Source organism: Doryrhamphus excisus, linkage group LG18 (assembly GCF_037039965.1).
Source record: "Doryrhamphus excisus strain RoL-2023G ecotype Guam linkage group LG18, RoL_Dexc_Guam_v1.1, whole genome shotgun sequence".
Taxonomy (NCBI): domain Eukaryota; kingdom Metazoa; phylum Chordata; class Actinopteri; order Syngnathiformes; family Syngnathidae; genus Doryrhamphus; species Doryrhamphus excisus.
In genome coordinates this window covers 8,475,706-8,496,533 of record NC_136374.1, presented here as the reverse complement: position 1 = coordinate 8,496,533, position 20,828 = coordinate 8,475,706, and the positions used below count along the sequence as shown (strand labels likewise).

The following is a 20,828-nucleotide window of genomic DNA, read 5'->3' as shown; positions in this document are numbered from 1 at the left end:
TATTTCATTTTTTTCTATTCTATATTTTATTATATTATTCTGTTTTATGTTATTGTATTCTATTCTGTTTTGTTTAGGGCTGTCAAATGATTAAAAATTGTAATCAAGTTTTTCAATTAATTAATTGTGATTAATCACCATTAGCAACTATGTCTGAAATATGCTTTTTTTTACTGTATTTTTATGAAGAGAAAGATAAATGACAGGAAAGGATGATATATATTTGTTTATGCGCATATATCAACAGCTCCAAATCAACTCAATGTGTCAATCAAGCTAAAAGATAACACACACGTTTAAAAGTCTATAACTAGTCTCTAGTTAGTCGTTACCATGTTGGCCACACAGAAGATCAGGAAGACCTGGGTTAGAATCTCTGCTTGTTCATCTCTGTGTGGAGTTTGTATGTTCTCTCCATGCTAGGTTAATTGGCGACTCCAAATTGTCCATAGGTATGAATGTGAGTGTGAATGGTTGTTTGTCTATATGTGCCCTGTGATTGGCTGGCCACCAGTCCAGGGTTTACCCCACCTCTCGCCTAAAGTTAGCTGGGATAGGCTCCAGCATAGCCGTGACCCTAATGAGGGGTTGCGTTCATAGACATCATGTCATTAAAGGTAAATGTACTTGTTTCCAGTGTATTTTCCAGAACTATTTTGCAGAACTCTGCCATAAATTAGTTAGCATGTTTTCTGTATTTTATTCCATTATATTCTAATGTATTTCATTTTTTTATTTAGTTTCATTATATTCTTTTATAGGCTGCACGGTGAGTGGTTAGCACGCAGACCTCACAGCTAGAGTTCAATCCCACCCTCTTCCATCTCTGTGTGGAGTTTGCATGTTCTCCCCGTGCATGCGTGGGTTTTCTCCGGGTACTCCGGTTTCCTCCCACATTCCAAAAACATGCTAGGTTAATTGGCGACTCCAAATTGTCCATAGGTATGAATGTGAGTGTGAATGGTTGTTTGTCTATATGTGCCTTGTGATTGGCTGGCCACCAGTCCAGGGTGTACCCCGCCTCTCGCCCGAAGTCAGCTGAGATAGGCTCCAGCACCCCCGCGACCCTTATGAGGATAAGCAGTAGAAACTGAATGAATGAATATTCTTCTATAATATATTCAGTTTTATTTTATAACATGGATTACAAAGTGCAAAATTAGTAATTTTGTTCATTTAGTAATATGTTTTCATGAAAAATTAAGGAAATGTCTACAAATATACAAAAATCCTGCATCCACATTATTAAAAAAAAAACACCTTAAACTGTATTTTGGAAAGCAGGAAGTGAACAAATGAAACAGTTACTGATTGTAAAAGTAAACTGTATTATGGAAAGCAGGAAGTGAACAAATGTAACAGTTACTAATTGTAAAAGTACCAGATGAAGGGGTAGGATTTAATAAGCTTTGCTTCTTCCTACTCCTTTTGGACATGTGGAACTGGGAACTGATTATGTGATGCATTCAATTGTAATCTGATGCATGTTCAAATGAAATAAAACCATTACCATTACTTATATTGTGCATACATTACCAAATTGTAATGCTTTTTGACATATTTACTAATTAGTTTGAGAGTTCTAACTAATGAGTCTGCCATGAAGCTCAGTGTGTTAGAGTTGAGAGCGCATGCCGATACTTCTCCTTGTATCCACCATGAAAGTGTCTTTTAATTGACTATGTCCACACACGTCAGTGGACTTAAGGAACTAAACAAACTCCTGGGCATGACTTGGTTTGTGTGTTCTGTCGCAGGATTGGACACTGATGGCATCTACAGGGTGTCTGGGAACCTGGCGGTCATTCAGAAACTACGCTTCCTGGTCAACCATGGTGAGGAAAGCAGCGGGGCGGGGGGATGTATGCTTAACTGTCAGATGAGACGTAATGAATGACTTCATTCAATTGTATAATGTGTAAATGTTTTTTCCTCCATTTGAAATGTCCCTTTGTGTTCATGTTAATGCATCCATAAAGCATCAGCAGGTTGTCCAATCCGAAGGAAGCAGACATTGACCCTCCTTATGAGTCATTCATTCATTGAAATACAGTAGATCATTGCATAATTTACATTACCATGTACACATTTATGTATTTCTCATCAAAACATTTGGAAGTACTCATTATATGCAGTGAATTATTCCTATCAACCCAAATGCCTACCTCACTCACAGTGCAACAAACATAATTACCACACTGATTATATGGGTATTGAAATAAATGCTGATACGCTAATTTGCATAAAAGATGATACTATTTTATACTCATTTTTTTGCACCAAAATTGTTCCCTGCTATGGAGAGAGAAGGTAAAAGGGCTTGTAAATGACTGGAAAAATATGACCTTACAAATATTACATAATCAATTGGAAAATTAGTGTGAAAATTGGCCATAAAGTAGCTTTACGGTAAGAAAGATACCGTAAAGAGTTAAAGGACCCCCTCCTGACTACCTGCTGAGTAAGCGTGTGCTTCTTTCAGAGCGTGCGGTGACCACCGATGGTCGTTACATGTTCCCAGCAGAGTTGGTGCAAGGTAGACGCAGACAAAAGAATACAAAAAACATTTTCTTCTTCTTCTGCTTTATTTGGGTCACATGTTGCTGCAGCTTTTGTGTGTGTTGCCTGAGCTTCGGACACACAGACACAGTAGCTCGTCTTGAAGGGTGTTTTTGTTTTTTGTTTTTTTTTTTAGGTGGTTTTGCTACCATTTGCTTAATGTATGTTTGTCCCTGAGGCCTATCTGCTTTACGTTTTCTGATGTAATAACAAGCAGCAGGTTGTACAGACCGGAAGCACACGTTCTGAGGCTGCCCCCTAGCGGAGGAAGTCAGAAGCAACGCTTGATTAATAATTGTGTGATGTACGTTTGTGTCTTCCTCTTGCTTTCTTTCACTCAGCAGCTCCAAGCCTGTTTTGCTCGTTTCTAACATGATCGCTCTATTTCACACTTTCATCACTTCCTTCTGTGCCTCACTCCCTTTTCTCTATTTCCTCAGAGGAGAAGCTCAATTTGGACGAGAGTGAGTGGGAGGACATCCACGTCATCTCGGGAGCTTTGAAACTTTTCTTCCGCGAGCTTCCTGAGCCCCTGGTGCCCTACGGCTTCTTTTCTGACATGGTGGAGACAGTCAGTAAGTTCAACAAAGTCATTATGCTAAACCACTTTTTTTTTTCATCCTCAATGTATATTTTTGATATTTTTATATCTATATTATGTATGCACTCCTGAGTTTATATTAAATATATTTGCATTTCTCTTTTGGGTCTGGAACGGAACCCCCAGGAATTAAGTCAATTTCCCACAAAGCAGGATTCTTTATTAATAATGGAATATTTATTTTTAACATGATTAGAGCCCTCAAGACATGAAATAACACCCCTATAGTCATGAAGAGAAAATAAGAAACAATATAGACTCACATATGTTAGCATTGTTGTTCCATGTTTACTTCCTGTTCTGTACAGTACTTCCTGTGGTGGCTAATTCCTCATTAATGTAACATTACTGACACCTAGTGGCCAGTGTAGAATACTACATATCACAACATCTCTCACATATCACATCTTTAAATGCGTCTTCTCCATGTCTTATATTTATATTTGATTTCTTTTAGCATTTTCATGTTAGCAAAGGCAGAATTTAGGCACAAATATGTCAACTTTTCTTAAATGTGCATATTAACAGGTATATTCAAACACGTTTTGTTAAAAAAAAATTCAAATTTTTTTGACAGACTGAAGCAAAGTGGCGAGGGATTGCTTTACCTGGAGTAAAATTGTAGTTTCATTTTTTTTTAATTGCTGATGTACCACTAGATGGCACCAGTGTACCACCAGTGGTACGTGCACCACAGTTTGACCATCTTTGCACGACTCTACACATTCTCTTTCCTGACATGTTTCTTTACGCTCTGTGTCGTTCAGAGATTTTGGACTACACGGACAAAGTGGAGCGTTTGAAGACGCTGGTACAAAAGATGCCTCCGCCCAACCACGACACGCTGCAGTTCATCTGCCGCCACCTCAAACGGTACGCCACCAAGGAAGCTGCACATGCAGTAATACATTAGGTGAAAAATACACATGAAAACTTGCTTTGGGTATACTTATACATATACATGCATTAGAAATACATATCATTTCTTGATATGTAAAGTAAATTCAAAAAACTACCACTACTAGTATTACTACTAATAATAATGACAATAATGATAATAGGCTGCACAGTGGATGAGTTACAGCTAGGAGACCTGTGTTCGATTCCCCGCTTGGCCATCTCTATGTGGAGTTTGCATGTTCTCCCAGTGCATGCGTGGGTTTTCTCCGGGTACTCCGGTTTCCTCCCACATTCCAAAAACATGCTAGGTTAATTGGCGACTCCAAATTGTCCATAGGTATGAATGTGAGTGTGAATGGTTGTTTGTCTATATGTGCCCTGTGATTGGCTGGCCACCAGCCCAGGGTGTACCCCGCCACAGCTGGGATAGGCTCCAGCACCCCCTGTGACCCTAAGGATGAGCGAGGAATAGAAAATAGATAGATGACAGCTATACCTTATAGCTGTATTTACTATTCATTATTAGTAATTATTTATAAATAATTCATTATTCAATAATCAATAATAAAATAAAAAATATAATAATAGTTAAAAAATAACTAATAAAATTTTAATATAGAAATATTTTTTTATTTTTACTTTAAAATATAATAATCATATATAACAATAACAATTTATTATTTATAAATGTATTAACTATATCTTATCTCGCTGTATCGACCACAATAAGTGAATTTCTGCTAAGTTGGCTTCAATACTAATAAGTAGCATAGAAAATGAGCCCTGTTGACATGAAATAACACCCCTATAGCCCCATAATAGAAAAAGACAGTGTCACAAACAAGGCTGCCATTAGGAACAAAGAAAAAGCTGCTGGAGCCTCGGATGGAACCCACTCCCTTGACTTTCAAAGGCAGCAGCTGTAGCATTACACCAGGGGCGAACAGGCAGACGGCAGTGAGCGTGGTGTATTATTTTTTTTCCTCCCTCTGCCTCGCAACAGTGATGATCATCTTTTGAGCATTTGCCGAAAATGCGTCCCCTTACACAAAATAACCCCCCCTCAGCTCCCACCTAAAATCATAATGAATTAGTTCCAAATATTACAAAGAAATGCATTAGTTGATGTGTATTGGATCGATGTTAAGTAAATACTAATATGAATTGTGGCCACAAGATGGTGCTGTTTTTCTGTGAGAGGACCAGCCTGTTGTTAAGTTTGTGTCCCAGATGAAAGGTTTTGTATGAAAAGTGTGTCTTGTCGTGATGTCTGCAATGGTGTGTGTTGGTGTGTGTCACATGATCAGCATTGCCCATCCATTCCTCCACCTTTCCTGATGGGGAGGAAGGTCCCATGAGAGCCTTGTGGTTTGTCTGCTAGAAGGCATACCGCGCCGCCGCCACCACCACCACCACTGGATCCTCTCCTTCTTCCTTTTTTTTTCATCCCTCCTTTCTGTTTCATGTGGAAGTTTTGAGCAATGGCTGGCCGCCTTTGTGGCTTGGTGGGAAAGGCATTTTTAGAAGAACGCCTCATTGCGGTGGCTTCAAGTCATTCCTGAGTCCCCCTGCAGTCACACAGCGACATACTGGAGGTGGAAGCAGGCGCATTTAGACGCTCATGTGCCCACATCTCACTTGGCCAAACACAAGAACACGGCCATCAAAGGATTACATATATACATGTCGCCACCATTTAGTCGGAAGCTGTGCAGATTCTGTTCATATTCGACTGTTTTATCAGTCGGACGATGACCCTGACATAATGGGCTTTTCTGCCAGGCAGTCACGGCAGTGCTCCAGCAGATGGCGCTGCAGTGGATAGTTCATCAAGTTCATAAAGAGCATACAGAAAAATGAAAGGCTGCCTCTTCGGTTTTTCATCTAGGTGTTTTTTATTATTATTATCGTTACTTGGCCACACGGTGGACGAGTGGTTACCATGTAGGCCACACATTCAGCTGACTTGGGTTCGATTCTCCACTTGGGTTCGATTAAATTCTCCCCCATTCCAAAGAACATGCATATTAGGTTAATTAATGACTTTAAAAGTGAATGGTTGTTTGCGTATATGTGCCCTGTGATTGGTTGTAACCCTCCTCTGACCTGAAGTCAGCTGGGATAGGCTCCAGCATGCCCGCGACCCTAGTGAGGATAAGCGGTATAGAAAATGGATGGATGAAACTCTTCTTTTCATATAATCTAATGACGTTTTCATGACTTTATTCCCAACATATTATTCCAAAAATTACAACATTATTCTTTTTTTTTACTTTTTTCTTAATATTTTTTTCTTAATATTTTGACTTTATTCTTGTAAAATTACAGCTGTTTTTTTTGCAAATATTTCAGATTTATTTAGTTTTGTTTCTTCCTCTTCTTTTCATAAAATCTAAAGATGTTTTTTATGACTTTATTCCCAATATATTATTAAAAAAATTACAACCTTATTCTTTTTTTTTTTTTAAGATTTTTGCTTTAACATTTCTACTCATGAGATAATTTTTCCTCATAATGGTACACTTTATCTTCTCGTAATAGTGTTTTTTTCTCATTAGCAGTACTTTTTTCTTAATATTTTGACTTTATTCTTGTAAAATTACAGCTGTTTTTTTGCAAATATTTCAGATTTATTTAGTTTTGTTTCTTCCTCTTCTTTTCATATAATCTAAAGACGTTTTTATGACTTTATTCCCAACATTCATTCATTCATTCATTTTCTACCGCTTTTTCCTCACGAGCCTATCCCAGCTGTCTTCGGGCGAGAGGCGGGATACATCCTGGACTGGTGGCCAGCCAATCACAGGGCACATATAGACAAACAACCATTCACACTATTCCCAACATATTATTCCAAAAATTACAACATTATTCTTTTTTTTTAAGATTGTTGCTTTAACATTTCTACTCATGAGATAATTTTTCCTCACAATGATACACTTTATCTTCTCGTAATAGTGTTTTTTTTCTAATTAGCAGAACTTTTTTCTTAATATTTTGACTTTATTCTTGTAAAATTACAGCTGTTTTGTATGCAAATATTTCAGATTCATTTAGTTTTGTTTCTTCCTCATAATACTGTAGGATGACTTTAAAAAACATAATTTTTTCTTTAATATTTAATGTCTATGCTACTAAAATAATGTGATTTTTCCTCATAATGTTGTTATTATTTTTTGTTAATATTGAAAGTTTTTTTCCTCATTAGAAAATGTATTTTCCTCTTCCTATTTTGACTTAATATTGGAAAATGATTATTATTGAATACAATAATGAGTAATACTTATAGTAAATCCTGTCATGTGTGCAGTGTTTTAGAGCATTCGGACTCCAACCGGATGACCACCCAGAACATCGGCATCGTGTTCGGCCCGACGTTGATGCGCCCCGAGTGCGACAGCGGCAACATGGCGGTGAACATGGTGTACCAGAACCAGGCGGTGGAGCTCATTCTCACCGAGTACGAGCACATCTTTGTAGGCGGGCGCTGAGGTCGACCCTGTTGACTTTTAGACTTTTAGTGTCAAATGGATTTCACATTAGGAGATAATTAGAAGGAAGCGGCGTGTTGCTTTGTCATCTGGCCGCCACGAGACTCCCCTTTTGGCCGCCGTGCTTTTTGACTGCAGATGTGGAGCCCAGCTGTGGATGGAGCGGGCGCTTCTTTGTCACTTCTCCTTGATAGCCTCATTGACTGAAGCCAAGCCAGTGATAAATCCTCTCCAGGGCCCCCCACCCTCCACCCCCCACCCCTGCACGACCACCTTCTCAGAGAACCAAAAGAAGGAGTAGTGGAACCATCGCACTGTGAATGCGCCTCTATGCAGCCGAGCATTAACACATACTTCCATTCAAACTCACCAGTACTCCTTTTCTACCAAATACTACTTTATTTCTCGTGGAACTTCCCCTTTTACTTTCCTCTTTTTCATTTACGTGAAAGTATCTCCTATATCTACATACTATACGTCCGATACCTGCTTTGTCCACTGCTAAGCATTTAGATTATGGATGCTCCCATCCTGCTGATTATAAGCGAAATGGGCCGATCCCCATCACATTCATGAAGTGCACATTTTTCGATGTGTTTATGATGAGGACAATTCCAACGTCCATGCTTTTTAATGTGCCACACTGGCTAATAAGAGCATCCTTAATCTAAATGCTCCCTTTGACTCCAAAGATGGACTTTTAATTGTGTTGTGACACCGCATCTGTCCTGAAATAAAATTAAAAAAAGTGAGCCCCCGTCCGTCCCAATGTGATCTTTTTGATGATACTGTACTTAGAAAGGCTGTGGAAAATAATCGATACATAGATGCGCATGCGCGCGATGCGAGTGCTTGTGCTCAGATTCATCGCAATGCGTTTGGGGGTATCGGTAAATTCCGATTCAAGCGCCGTTTTATTAATGTTCAACTTCACTCCATATGCTGTTCCCTATGTGCAATGAATGCACCATCATTATTTCGCGGTTTGTATTGAATACGTACGGAAGCCGTGAGGCACATACAACTACTAGTAAAACAGCATGGACGTTCGTACGCAAGCAACAACTAGGAAGTTTCTATTTATAACCCACCCGCAACGTTTAAATGGTATGTTTGATTCTCAAAGAACGGCGGAAAGCTCGACAAAACGTCCGTCATTTGAAAAGAATGCCGCGTTAAGAAGCCGTACAACGGCAGCACGACAAACCCCCTTAAGAAGAGGACACCACAACACGGACAAGTCTACCGCCGCCTCCCCGTCTAGTTCCTCGTCGGACACCGGGGGAACACCAAGCAGATCAGGTCAGAACTTCGGCTGCTTTCAAAATTGTCCAGTTGCTATTTGTCCGTCCCTGTAACAAGTGTCTCCTCTTATAAATTGATTGCTACCTGAATTTAGACAAAAAATTGAAATGGTATAAGTTTTTTTTACACTTTATGCTACTTACTACTGTATTAGCCTAGCTTGTATTAGCCTAGTTGTATTAGCCTGTATTAGCCTTTTAGCTAGTGCATTCATATTAGCAGTGTATTTTACAGACAGGAATATAAACAACAATTGACTGTTGAAAGTGTCACGTTAACTTTGTTGTTGATGTACTGTATTTGTTTACAGCAATAATTATTGTTTAATTGTTTTACTCCACCACTGAACCACTGCTATTGTAATTGTATAGCCGATGTCAAAGTGTGAGGAAAATGGTTGCTGTTTTAAGATGGCAAAAAGAATTTGCAAGAAGTAGTGCATAGTAAAAAAAAGACAAACTGCACTTTAGTTGAATTTACTGCCAAGTGCCTAGAATAAGGAATAATGACAAATCTTTTTTTAGGACCATACTAAGTTACATTTTCCCCTTTGCTTATTTGCATCATGTTGAATTGCATCATATCATATCAGATTGCATTGATGTGAACTAAAGGATTATCGCATCGTATCGTCAGAAAATCCTATCGTATCGCTGGCAGTGCATCGAGATGTGTATCTAATCGTCCTCAGTGCTGAGGTTCACACCCCTAGTATTTAGTGCACATTTCGGTATGTCTCCTGTATCCTGCTAGCGACTTTACCATAAGATACAAATAATTACAGTAGTAATTACAGTAGGAACCAACCCAGCTCCTCAGTACCTACTGGATTTTCGTAATGTGAGACATCACAAGCACGACATTACATTCTAAAAGTGTCATTATTATGATATTATTTATTTATGATCACCAAGATTTATATTTTTAGAATATTTTACAAATATTTATGATCGTATATATTTTGGTGTCTTTCATCATGAAGAATTATATTGAAATATCAATTAAAAATATTAATTTTCTATTCTAATGAGGTCCTTTTCACAAGGATTAAATTAATTCTAATCATTTAAATATATATTTATATTTATATATTTAGTCATTTTTAAAATAATCATTAAAATCATGAAAGAATAGTGGTTAGTGCTAATGCTTCTTTCTAATGAGGTATATTTTATAGCTTATATTTTTTCTTTAAAAGATGCTTAGGTTTTAATTATGCAGAATTCAAATAATGCAAAACATCTCACTAGTCATAACAGATTTTTTTTGTCTGTAATGATGTGAAATTGTGAAAATAAATAAGAAGGGATGATAAAGTATTAGAATTCTTCCACGTCAGATAATGATGTGAGGGCAGGATGGTGATATAACGTATGTACAATTTATTATTACAAATATGCACAAACATGCAAAGAAATATTATAAAACGTTCATACACAGTAAAAAAAAAAGAATTTGGCTCCTTCAAAAATACTGCTTGATATATTATTTTAAAAAGAGGTGTGTTCTCATTGTGTGAAGATAAACGTATCTGCATCCTGAAGCTTTGCATGAAAAGACATCACTGTGTGTGTGTGTGTGTGTGTGTGTGTGTGTACTAGTGGTCACATGACTCACAGTTGGAGGCACTTTTCACGCTGACTCCCATAAAGTCTTAATTAAAAACTCAAAAGGTAATACTGTAGCCCACCTTTGCATTGCGTTGACAAACAAACCAGGAAGTTTGACTGCAGATGGAAGGGGAAGCATCTTGTGGTTGCCTTTCATCTTTCACAGCATCAATAAGACATATTTATATGACAGGTTCATGTTCTCGCAGCACAGGATGGTCAGTGGAACCTCTAAAGTCCAACGGCCCTGAGGATTTATCAGAATTTCACTGACATTTTGGTGGAAAATACGCTTTCAAGTGCCATGTTTTTTATTTTTATTTTTAAAAAGATGACATATTTGAGTTACAGCTGTCTTTCTCATTAAAGATTTTAGCATAAAAAAATATTTTCTTTTTAATTACCAGTGGTTCACTTCTTTTTACACTTGCCTGACAATTACAAATATCGTAACACGTCTCAGGCCAGGGGTGTCTAAAGTGCGGACCGTGAGCTATTAGCGGCCCACGGCACATTGTAAAATATAAAATTTAACAACAAACCTAAATAAAAAAAAACAAAAATGGAAAAATATAAAGTCAAATTATAAAAAGAAAGACTTGTCATGTAACGAGTGAATGTCATCATTTTACCAGAATAATAATCTAATATTATGAGTCCAAATGATGTCATTTTAGTAGCATAACATTGAAATACTAAATAAATATGTCCTAATATTCTGGAAAAAAAACAAAACAATGAATAAAGTTGTAATTTTGGGAAATTATGGTGTGGAAAAAGAGCAAAGTCTAATATATTATGAAGATAAAATCGTAAGCATGAGAAGAAAGTTTGGAAAAAGGTTGAAAATTTTAAAAAATGTAATGAGAAAATAAAAATATCATGAGGAAAAAAAGCCCTATTCTCGAAAGAGAAAAAAGTTGCAATATTACAAGAAAAAAATCCAATGTCATTTTAGTAGCATAAAGTTGAATGAAATATGAAAGAAAATATTATGAGAAACAAACAAAACAAAATAAAGTTTCCCTTTTTGAGAAACGAGGTTGAGGAAAATATGGAAATAAATTCATAATAATTAGAGATGAAATATTTTGGAGAAAAAAAAACAGTAAAAATGGTTTAAAAAAAAGTTGATACTATGATGTTTTATTTCATTATTTATGATGTTTAAATGTTTGGACATGCTGGTCTTAGGCCCGGTTGCCTTAACTTCTTTTTCCACTTGCATGACAGTCCTATAATAAGTCTAAAAGGCATGTGTCGTTGCCTACCGGATCCTTGTAGTGAGTGTGCTATTTTTTAATTGTTGAGCAAATACTAATACTAATACTACTAATTGAAGGGGTGAACTTCTTTTTTCACTTGCGTGACAAGAAATGACTAAAAATGAATATTGAGAAAGTGTCATGTGTGTATGAGGCTGACTCTAATTCCACTTTGGTTATTCATTGTTTATTGTCATGAACTTGTTTGTTTTGTTTTTAGGTTTTAGGAGGGTGAGAGTTTGACCCTGGAACGGATTATTTTCCTAAGAGGAACATAAAGTGGTTAAAAAGAGTGATTTTTGTTGAGCTTTGGAGGTTCCACTGCCATAAGACTTCTTATTTGAGTCCCATATTTGCTGTTTGTCGGACTGAAAGAGAAAGGTGGCGTCATGTGATTGGCCGGAATGGCTTCATGCTGTGTTTCTTTGGCAGGAGACATCTATGTACAGTACATCTACGTATGTTTTTGGCCCTCCATCAAGTTTTTATCGTGGCTAGATGTGTCACGTCCACACTCAGTTGACATTTATCCAAGTCTCCGTTCCGTTCCCGCCGGTGTCCATCCCAAAGCTCGGCAGCGTCCCCACTCTCCTCGGCTGGGATAGGATCTCCATCTTCTTCATCTCTTCCATCCTGATCTTCTTCCTCCTCTTTGTGTGCCTCTGAAGCTCCGTCCAAACTGGCGTCGCTGAGGAAGGACTGCGGGGTCCGTGTGTCGTCCGTGGTCAGGGCGGGCTCTCGGGGCAGGTCTTCGTGGTCTTGGTCGGGGTCCTGCAGGTCCTTGCTGCAGTAGGCGTAGCGGTGGTTCATGTGCTGCGAGTAGGAGCCCGAGTGGGAGAAGCGCTTTCCGCACTTGTCGCATTGGTAGGGTTTCTCTCCAGAGTGCAGCCTGCTGTGTTCGATCAGGTGGTGCTTGTGCTTGAACGCCTTCTGGCACACTTTGCACTCGTAAGGACGCTTGCCTGCAAATGGACACAAGGCACTTTAACACAGCTCCGCCCAAATTAGAAAAGAAGTCATGTACATCCACGCACCCGTGTGTTCGTATTTGTGCCGCAGCAACGAGCTGCTCTTCTGGAAGGTTTTTTCACAAATGTCGCAAGCGTAAAGACCCTCGTCCGTCTTCTTTAGTCTTTTGCGTCCTGGGCCTCCGTCTCCCTCCAGGCCTTCGTCCATGAGAGAGAGGTAGTCCAAGGCTCCACGGTTCAACACCTCCCCCTGAAACACAACATCACATTTCACTGACATAAAAACACCCTTTTTAGTCATTCATTGCAGAAAGTATACTTTACTTACTATATTACAACTACTTGCTTATATTAAGTTATATGTACTCGAATCGGAGACACTTCAAATAAGAAAAAAAAGCCAAATGCTTGACACGTTTTGGAAGTCATAATAAGTCATAATAATACATAATAATAAGAATAAAGCCTAAATTATATGGTTGTGATTTTACAAGAACAGAGCTGTAACATTCTGACAAAAATGTTATGTTGTTGACTATATACACTTGTTCTTAAAATATCGTATTTTATATTATATTGTCATTCAATAGTCCATAACCTTAATAACCAGCCGTCATTTAATTGAAAGTATTTTACAACAAAAGGGTTGTACAATTATCAGAAAAAAGGTGCAATATTACAGGAATGAATTCATATCGGTCATTCAATAATTAATGCATAACTCACACAACTGTGAGAACAAAAAATAAAACAATGAATCTGTAGTATGTAATAAATGATTAAAAAATAAACAATAGTAACAATTGTACAATTGTGAGAAATAAGTCGGAATAGTAAGAAAAAAAGTCCCAAGTGGACGTGAATGTAGTGTAAATCCTGTAGTTATAGTCGAGGCATTTGCTTACCTACACTGCAAAGAGGAGGCGGTGCAGTGATGATAATAATAATATGATTATTATATAATATTATTATATTTATAATATTTTTATATTATTATTATAAAATAATAATAATTCACTCCAAATTATTGTTCAAATCAAATCGTCTAAAAAATGATGAGTTTAGACAGACGCTGACTTTTATTATTATTAATAATAATAGTAAATATAATAACAATAATAATATGCTTGTTATGCTTATTATATAATATTGTATTTATAATAATATTTTTATATTATTATATTATAATATACTATACATATATATTATTAATAATAATATGATTATAATTATTATGTATATATAATATATATATAATATTCATAATATTTTTTATATTAATATCATCATTATTATTGTTATATTTATTATTATTATTAATAATAATAATAAAAGTCAGCGTCTGTCTAAACTGATGATAACCTTTTTTTTTAGAAGTTTAATAATGATGTGGAGTGCATGAGAGAGTGCAAAGGAAAAAGTAGCTCTCTTTAACTACATGGTCATACAGGACCAGTAATAGATTAAAGCTTGGTTTATGCTAGACACATCCGTGACGTCCACACGGCCAAATGATGTCACTTTTGTAACCACGTCCACACATCAAGGGTTTTCTAACTATGCATAAAAAACATGGCGAACAAGCAAGTACAGACATCTTTATGATTTGGCTCATAAAGATCCCTGCGATCAACAGATTGTCAATCATTCTCGGGGAGAAATTGCGGCAGTACTATGGTTCATTGCTGTACGCATGCCATAGATGCCCTACACTGCCCCCTATGGTCTGGGAAAATATAGGCTAACAGCGGGGACATCATGCACTGACGACAAATGCTGCAAAAATTGTCTATGCCCACGTCTGATTTCTGTGTGGCACGTACGTGCATCAGTACATATATTGTTACAACACAGCAGCAACAGAACCAATATTGCAAAAGTGCATGCAGAGGTAAATGAAGCTTTATATTTATAATTTTATAAATATATAAGTTTATATTTATCATATAGCTAAATATTACAAGAAAAAAACAACATTGAACTGAGTGAACATACCATGAGGACTTGTCTGTCCTGATGCAGCTTCTTGATGGTGGCTTCCGAGTCGCTGTCCATCATGTACGCCAAAGGAGACAGGAAGCCAGGGCTAAACGGGAGCGGTGCGATGGCGTCGTGTCCTGCAAAGCTCAAAGCGGGCTGGTTGAAGAAAGGGAATCCATTGTACAAGGATCCTGGAAAGACAGGAGCTCTGTAGATGGCGTGGAGGGAAGGATCTGGAAGTTGTGTGGGACTCTGCCGTCTCCTGTCGTCTGTCCTGCCTCCCTTGGAGGACGTACCGTTGACACTTGCTAGCTGCTTGCGCACTGAAAGGTCCAGAGGTTCATTCTGAGCACCGGCGTGAGGTGAGGAGAGTTCAGACGGTGGATGGCTGCTGAGGTCAATGCATGCAGGAGAACCCAAAGATGGCAGTCTTCTTCTGCTGCGAGGTGAGGACACCTCTGACGCATGGTTGGGGCTTCCTTGAGGAGAATGCAGCGCCACCAGAAGCTGCTGAGGTACAGAAGGCCACTTTTGCACTGCAGGTGATTCTCCTCCAGAGGTTCCATTGGTCACGTCTTTGTGGTGGTCTTTGCCGTGAGGACCTTCGGGCGCCTCTACGGCTTCACGGTTCATCTTACACAGGTAGCGCTCGTGCTGCAGGAGAACCACCATATTGGGGAAAACCTGCAAACACCAGCGACACGTCACGGCACTTCTGTCTCCTGACTTAGCCCCCCGCTCTGGGGACACCTTTCTATCAGGACCTCCCCCTCCGTTCCTCTTCTCCTCCACCGTGTCCATGTCCTCGTATTTGATCACCTCCCTGTGGAGCATCTCCTGCAGCATTTGCTCAAACTTGGAACCAGACTGGAGGTAAGGTAGCAGAGTGGTGCCTTTCAAGATGCTAGCTCTCAAGGAGAGCTCCGCCGAGGGGTTGCAAAGAGGAGGCAGGTCTGAAGCTCTGAAGCCGTAATCCTGCACTGAAAACTGCAGAGGATCCTCAGGTCCTTGGCCCAGAGGCCTGCTGCTCTCCTGGGCTTGTGATGCCAAAGGAGAGCCTTTACCGTTCCTCTCCCTGCCTGCAGACGGAGATGCTGGAAAGGATGGGTGTCCATTCAATGCCCCGTTGGCACCTCCTGAACTTCCTCCAGTGCCCAGACACTTCTTACTGCTCAGGTGGGAGCTGTACGAGCCAGAGTGGGAGAAACGCTTCTTACAGTTGGAGCACTCATATGGTTTCTCTCCTGGAGGAGGACAGACAAGGACACTACATTAGTTCAAAAAAATGACAACATTTTTTTTCTTGGAAAATTGTGGACTTTCTTTTCTTTTTATTACTTTAGTCTTATCAAATTTGGACATTTGCTTCTCATAAAAAAAATAATATAAAATAAATAAAATAAAATATAAATAAAATATAATATAAAATAAATAAAATATAAATAAAATATAATATATATATATTATATAATATATTTTATTATAATATAATAAAATATAATATAAAATAAAAATAAAACTTTATTTTTAAAAATTTATCTTTACAAATATTTCAACTTTGTTTTATTATTACCACTTTTTTTCATAATATTACAGCTCTATTCTTGTACATTTACAACTTATTTGCTGTAATATTTTATGTACTAAATACTTTTAATACTCCGGAGTACTTGGAAAAACCCACGCATGCACGGGGAGAACATGCAAACTCCACACAGAGATGGCCGAGGTTGGAATCGAACTCGGGTCTCCTATCGATGTGACCACTCGCTCGCCACGCAGCCGTAATTATAATTAAATAATTATAAATTATTTTTATCATAATACATTACTAATACTTTATTAATGTAAAATTGCAACTTTGTTTTTGTAATATACCGAATATATTATTGTGAAATTGCATTTTTTAAAATATTAGATTCATTTATTATATTTATTCTTGTAAAATAATTTTTTTAATCATAGTAAATTACTATGACTTTTACAAAAGTTATTCTATTATTATTTTGACCTTAAGGTCATATTTCTTTGACTTTATCATCTTGAAGGAAATATTGTGGAGTAAAGTGTACTTATTAGCAGGAATTATCACCACAAGTGTGTAGTGAAACAAGGCTTGTTATGAACTGAGCTGCTGTGTGGTCGTTCAGTCTCACCGCTGTGTATGCGGAGATGCTCTTTCAGGTGGTGTTTATACTTGAAGGCCTTTCCACATTGCACACATTTGAACTTCCTGGTCTCCATGCCCTGATCCAACGTGATGGCGCTCTACAAGGGGACCAATAAAACCAATCAACTCCCACATAAATTGCCATATATTATATATTCCTGTGGTGTGTCAGTCACCTTGTCCTGCACTTGGTGGTGAAGCGCCATGTGTTGCTCCAGCTGCGCCCTATGGGGGGCAGTGTATCCACAGAATGGACACACCATGTGTCCCCTGTCTCTGTCCTGACAGTATTTGATGTGGTCCCTCAGAGAGGCTCCATTCTGGTACGTCCTTTGACAGAAGGGACAGGCCTGCTGTCTCCTCCTGGCATCTGGAGAAGAACAGATAAATAGGAGACATTTTTAAGTCAGCCTTATTTATCAAGGCAGGTGACAACACCAACCTACCTGCCCCCTCAGGTGAGCGGTGCCGAGCGCCCGGGGACCACATGGCAGGCGGCAGCTCCTCGTGCACGGTGGATGTGCCATTGTGGCTAAAATGGCCCAAGAGACTGGTGGAGGTGGAGGTCTTCCTCAGCTTGGCCAGGAAGTCATAATGGGCTAGGTCCTCCAAGTCTACCTGGGAGTCTGAGCTTTTGTCTGCGTGGAAAACAAAACACAGCAAAAACGTAATTCAAATACAAGCTGCACATGCCCACATCATCATATGACACAATTCTGTGGCGATAGTCCTTGAGGACCACGTAGCTCACGGCCCATCAGAAATCGCAGGAGGTCATTAATCAATATAACAGTGTTGCAAATAAGGCTAAAATCATCACTTAACACTCAAAAGGTAGCTAAGAAATATACAATACAAGTACCAATATAGTTTACAATAAAAAAATATACTATTTTACAGTCTTCCCGTCATGCATTTCTTCCTAGCAAAGCATTTCATTGGCCAATTGGACATGGTTCAAACTTGTTCTGGTGTAATGAGAACTTTAAAGGTTCTCCACGCAGGCCTCACATCTCGGAGACCGGAGTTAAATTCCACCCTCGGCCATCTCTGTGTGGATGTGTGCATGTTCTCCTCGTGCATACGTGGGTTTTCTCCGGGTACTCCGGTTTCCTCCCACATTCCAAAAACATGCTAGGTTAATTGGCGACTCCAAATTGTCCATAGGTATGAATGTGAGTGTGAATGGTTGTTTGTCTATATGTGCCCTGTGATTGGCTGGTGACCAGTCCAGGGTTTACCCCGACCCTTGCCCGAAGACAGCTGGGATAGGCTCCAGCACCCCCATGACCCTCGTGAGGATAAGCGGTAGAAAATGAATGAATGAAGAATGTTTAAGTTGAAAGTTGAAATATCTGGACAATAAAAAATAGAGCAAAAAATGGGGGGGGGGGGGGTTAAGTTGATACTAATAATTTTTTTCACCAATATCACAAAGCTATGATGCAGTTTTTTTGTGAAATATACAGTACATACGTAACTTCTTAGCGTACAGTATGTTGATATACAGTGAAGAAAATAAGTATTTGAACACCCTGCTATTTTGCTATTTCTCCCACTTAGAAATCATGGAGGGGTCTGAAATTTTCATCATAGGTGCATGTCCACTGTGAGAGAGATAAACTAAAAAGAAAAATCCAGAAATCACAATGCATGATTTTTTAACAATTTATTTGTGTGATACAGCTGCAAATAAGTATTTGAACACCTGTGTATCATCTAGAATTCTGACCCTGAAAGACCTGTTAGTCTGCCCATTAGAAGTCCACCTGCACTCCATGTATCATCCTGAATCAGATGCACCTGTTTGAGGTCGTTAGCTGCATAAAGACACCTGTCCACCCCATACAATCAGTAAGACTTTAACTTGTAACATGGCGAAGACCAAAGAGCTGTCCAAAGACACCAGAGACAAAATTGTACACCTCCACAAGGCTGGAAAGGGCTACGGAGCAATTACCAAGCAGCTTGGTGAAAAAAGGTCCACTGTTGGAGCTATCATTAGAAAATGGAAGAAGCTAAACATGACGGTCAATCTCAATCGGAGTGGAGCCCCATGCAAGATATCACCTCGTGGGGTCTCAATGATTCTAAGAAAGGTGAGGAATCAGCCCAGAACTACACGACAGGACTTGGTCAATGACCTGAAAAGAGCTGGGACCACCGTTTCCAAGGTTACTGTAGGTAATACACTAAGACGTCATGATGTGAAATCATGCATGGCACGAAAGGTTCCCCTGCTTAAACCAGCACATGTCAAGGCCCGTCTTAAGTTTGCATATGACCATTTGGATGATACAGAGGAGTCATGGGAGAAAGTTTTATGGTCAGATGAGACCAAAATAGAACTTTTTGGTCATAATTCCAATAAGCGTGTTTGGAGGAAGAAGAATGAAGAGTACAATCCGAAGAACACCATCCCTACTGTGAAGCATGGGGGTGGTAGCATCATGCTTTGGGGGTGTTTTTCTGCACATGGGACAGGACGAGTGCACTGCATTAAAGAGAGGATGACTGGGGCCGTGTATTGTGAGATTTTGGGGAACAACCTCCTTCCCTCTGTCAGAGCATTGAAGATGGGTCGTGGCTGGGTCTTCCAACACGACAACGACCCGAAGCACACAGCCAGGAAAACCAAGGAGTGGCTCCGTAAGAAGCATATCAAGGTTCTAGCATGGCCCAGCCAGTCTCCAGACCTGAACCCAATCGAAAATCTTTGGAGGGAGCTCAAACTCCGTGTTTCTCAGCGACAGCCCAGAAACCTGACTGATCTAGAGAAGATCTGTGTGGAGGAGTGGGCCAAGATCCCTCCTGCAGTGTGTGCAAACCTGGTGAAAAACTACAGGAAACGTTTGACCTCTGTAATAGCAAACAAAGGCTACTGTACCAAATATTAACATTCATTTTCTCAGGTGTTCAAATACTTATTTGCAGCTGTATCACACAAATAAATTGTTAAAAAATCATGCATTGTGATTTCTGGATTTTTCTTTTTAGTTTATCTCTCTCACAGTGGACATGCACCTACGATGAAAATTTCAGACCCCTCCATGATTTCTAAGTGGGAGAAATAGCAAAATAGCAGGGTGTTCAAATACTTATTTTCTTCACTGTATAAAATATCAAAGTAACCCTGGGCGTCCTTTCATTTCTCTGTAAATGAAGTTTGGACGCTCCTAATCTAAAAGAGGCATTTTGCAGAATTCTACCAATTTGGTCCAAATTCCAAAGAGATTAATAAAAGGTGTCTTGAGTTCTAATGATGATAAATAATACATGGAAGTGTAACATGTTTATAGAGAGAGACAGGGAGAGAGAGTATCCCGCCATGAAGAAAGACATTCAGATGCAATAAAAGGTCCTCCTCCTGGTTTGCGTCCTTGGGAGCGCTGACATGGAGACTGACAAGGAGAAGGAGGAGGAGGAGGACAAAGCCACAGACGTTAGAGCGATGGCGCCTCCTATCTTCACCTCCAGCCAGTCAGCTTCGCTTTCAGCCACTTTGAGGAGGATTTTTCAAATGTTTGCAGATGTTGGCAAATTTGGAGCTGTGTTTTTATGTGGCCAGGGGACGAGCCCGTGCGGTGGAGCGCTGTAAAAACTCCGCTTTGCCTTTCCTCGCAGGGCAAGGCCAAAATCACACGAGCGGCCGGGCTAAGTGCCCGTTAAGTCAGCGGCCTGCGTGACGCTTTCATCTGAGCGGAATGAAAAAAAAAAAAAAGCGAAAGGCCTCTCAGCGTCACCTCTTTGATGCATGGAAAAATAGTGACAGGATTGTGTGAGACGCCCTTTTGTCATGCTCCTTTCACATGGGGCAGCTTGAGGAATGTCTACCATTGTTCACAAGAGACAAACATGTCACTGGAGACTCACCAGATGGCGCTGTTTGCCGGACAATATGTCCATCTTTTATATTTAATGCAGAGTAGTCATCTTATGAAAAAGCATTAGGACCACTATGAGAACAAAGTAAAGGTAG

The 20,828-nt window shown here is 39.2% G+C and overlaps 2 protein-coding genes across 8 annotated transcripts in view; one reads left to right on the top strand and one right to left on the bottom strand.

Moving 5' to 3' along the window:
• arhgap9 (Rho GTPase activating protein 9) overlaps positions 1–8,332 on the top strand; it is a 42,645-nt gene extending 34,313 nt beyond the window's left edge. For 6 of the 7 annotated variants that reach the window (XM_058054298.2, XM_078798591.1, XM_058054296.2 and 3 more), the window contains 5 exons: positions 1,758–1,835; positions 2,483–2,536; positions 3,000–3,134; positions 3,928–4,033; positions 7,371–8,332. In XM_058054298.2, the coding sequence (XP_057910281.2) occupies positions 1,758–1,835; positions 2,483–2,536; positions 3,000–3,134; positions 3,928–4,033; positions 7,371–7,551 (554 nt within the window). In that variant the 3' untranslated portion in view covers positions 7,552–8,332. The remainder of the gene's footprint in view (positions 1–1,757; positions 1,836–2,482; positions 2,537–2,999; positions 3,135–3,927; positions 4,034–7,370) is intronic. The other variant, XM_058054297.2, reaches the window with a different exon arrangement.
• A 3,437-nt stretch (positions 8,333–11,769) lies between these two features.
• LOC131105867 (zinc finger E-box-binding homeobox 2) overlaps positions 11,770–20,828 on the bottom strand; it is a 43,265-nt gene continuing 34,206 nt past the window's right edge. Inside the window, exons 3-8 of the mRNA XM_058054293.2 lie at positions 17,296–17,487; positions 17,026–17,219; positions 16,836–16,947; positions 14,695–15,923; positions 12,766–12,949; positions 11,770–12,693 (exon numbers count right to left, since the gene is read on the bottom strand). Of these exons, the coding sequence (XP_057910276.2) occupies positions 12,209–12,693; positions 12,766–12,949; positions 14,695–15,923; positions 16,836–16,947; positions 17,026–17,219; positions 17,296–17,487 (2,396 nt within the window). The 3' untranslated portion in view covers positions 11,770–12,208. The remainder of the gene's footprint in view (positions 12,694–12,765; positions 12,950–14,694; positions 15,924–16,835; positions 16,948–17,025; positions 17,220–17,295; positions 17,488–20,828) is intronic.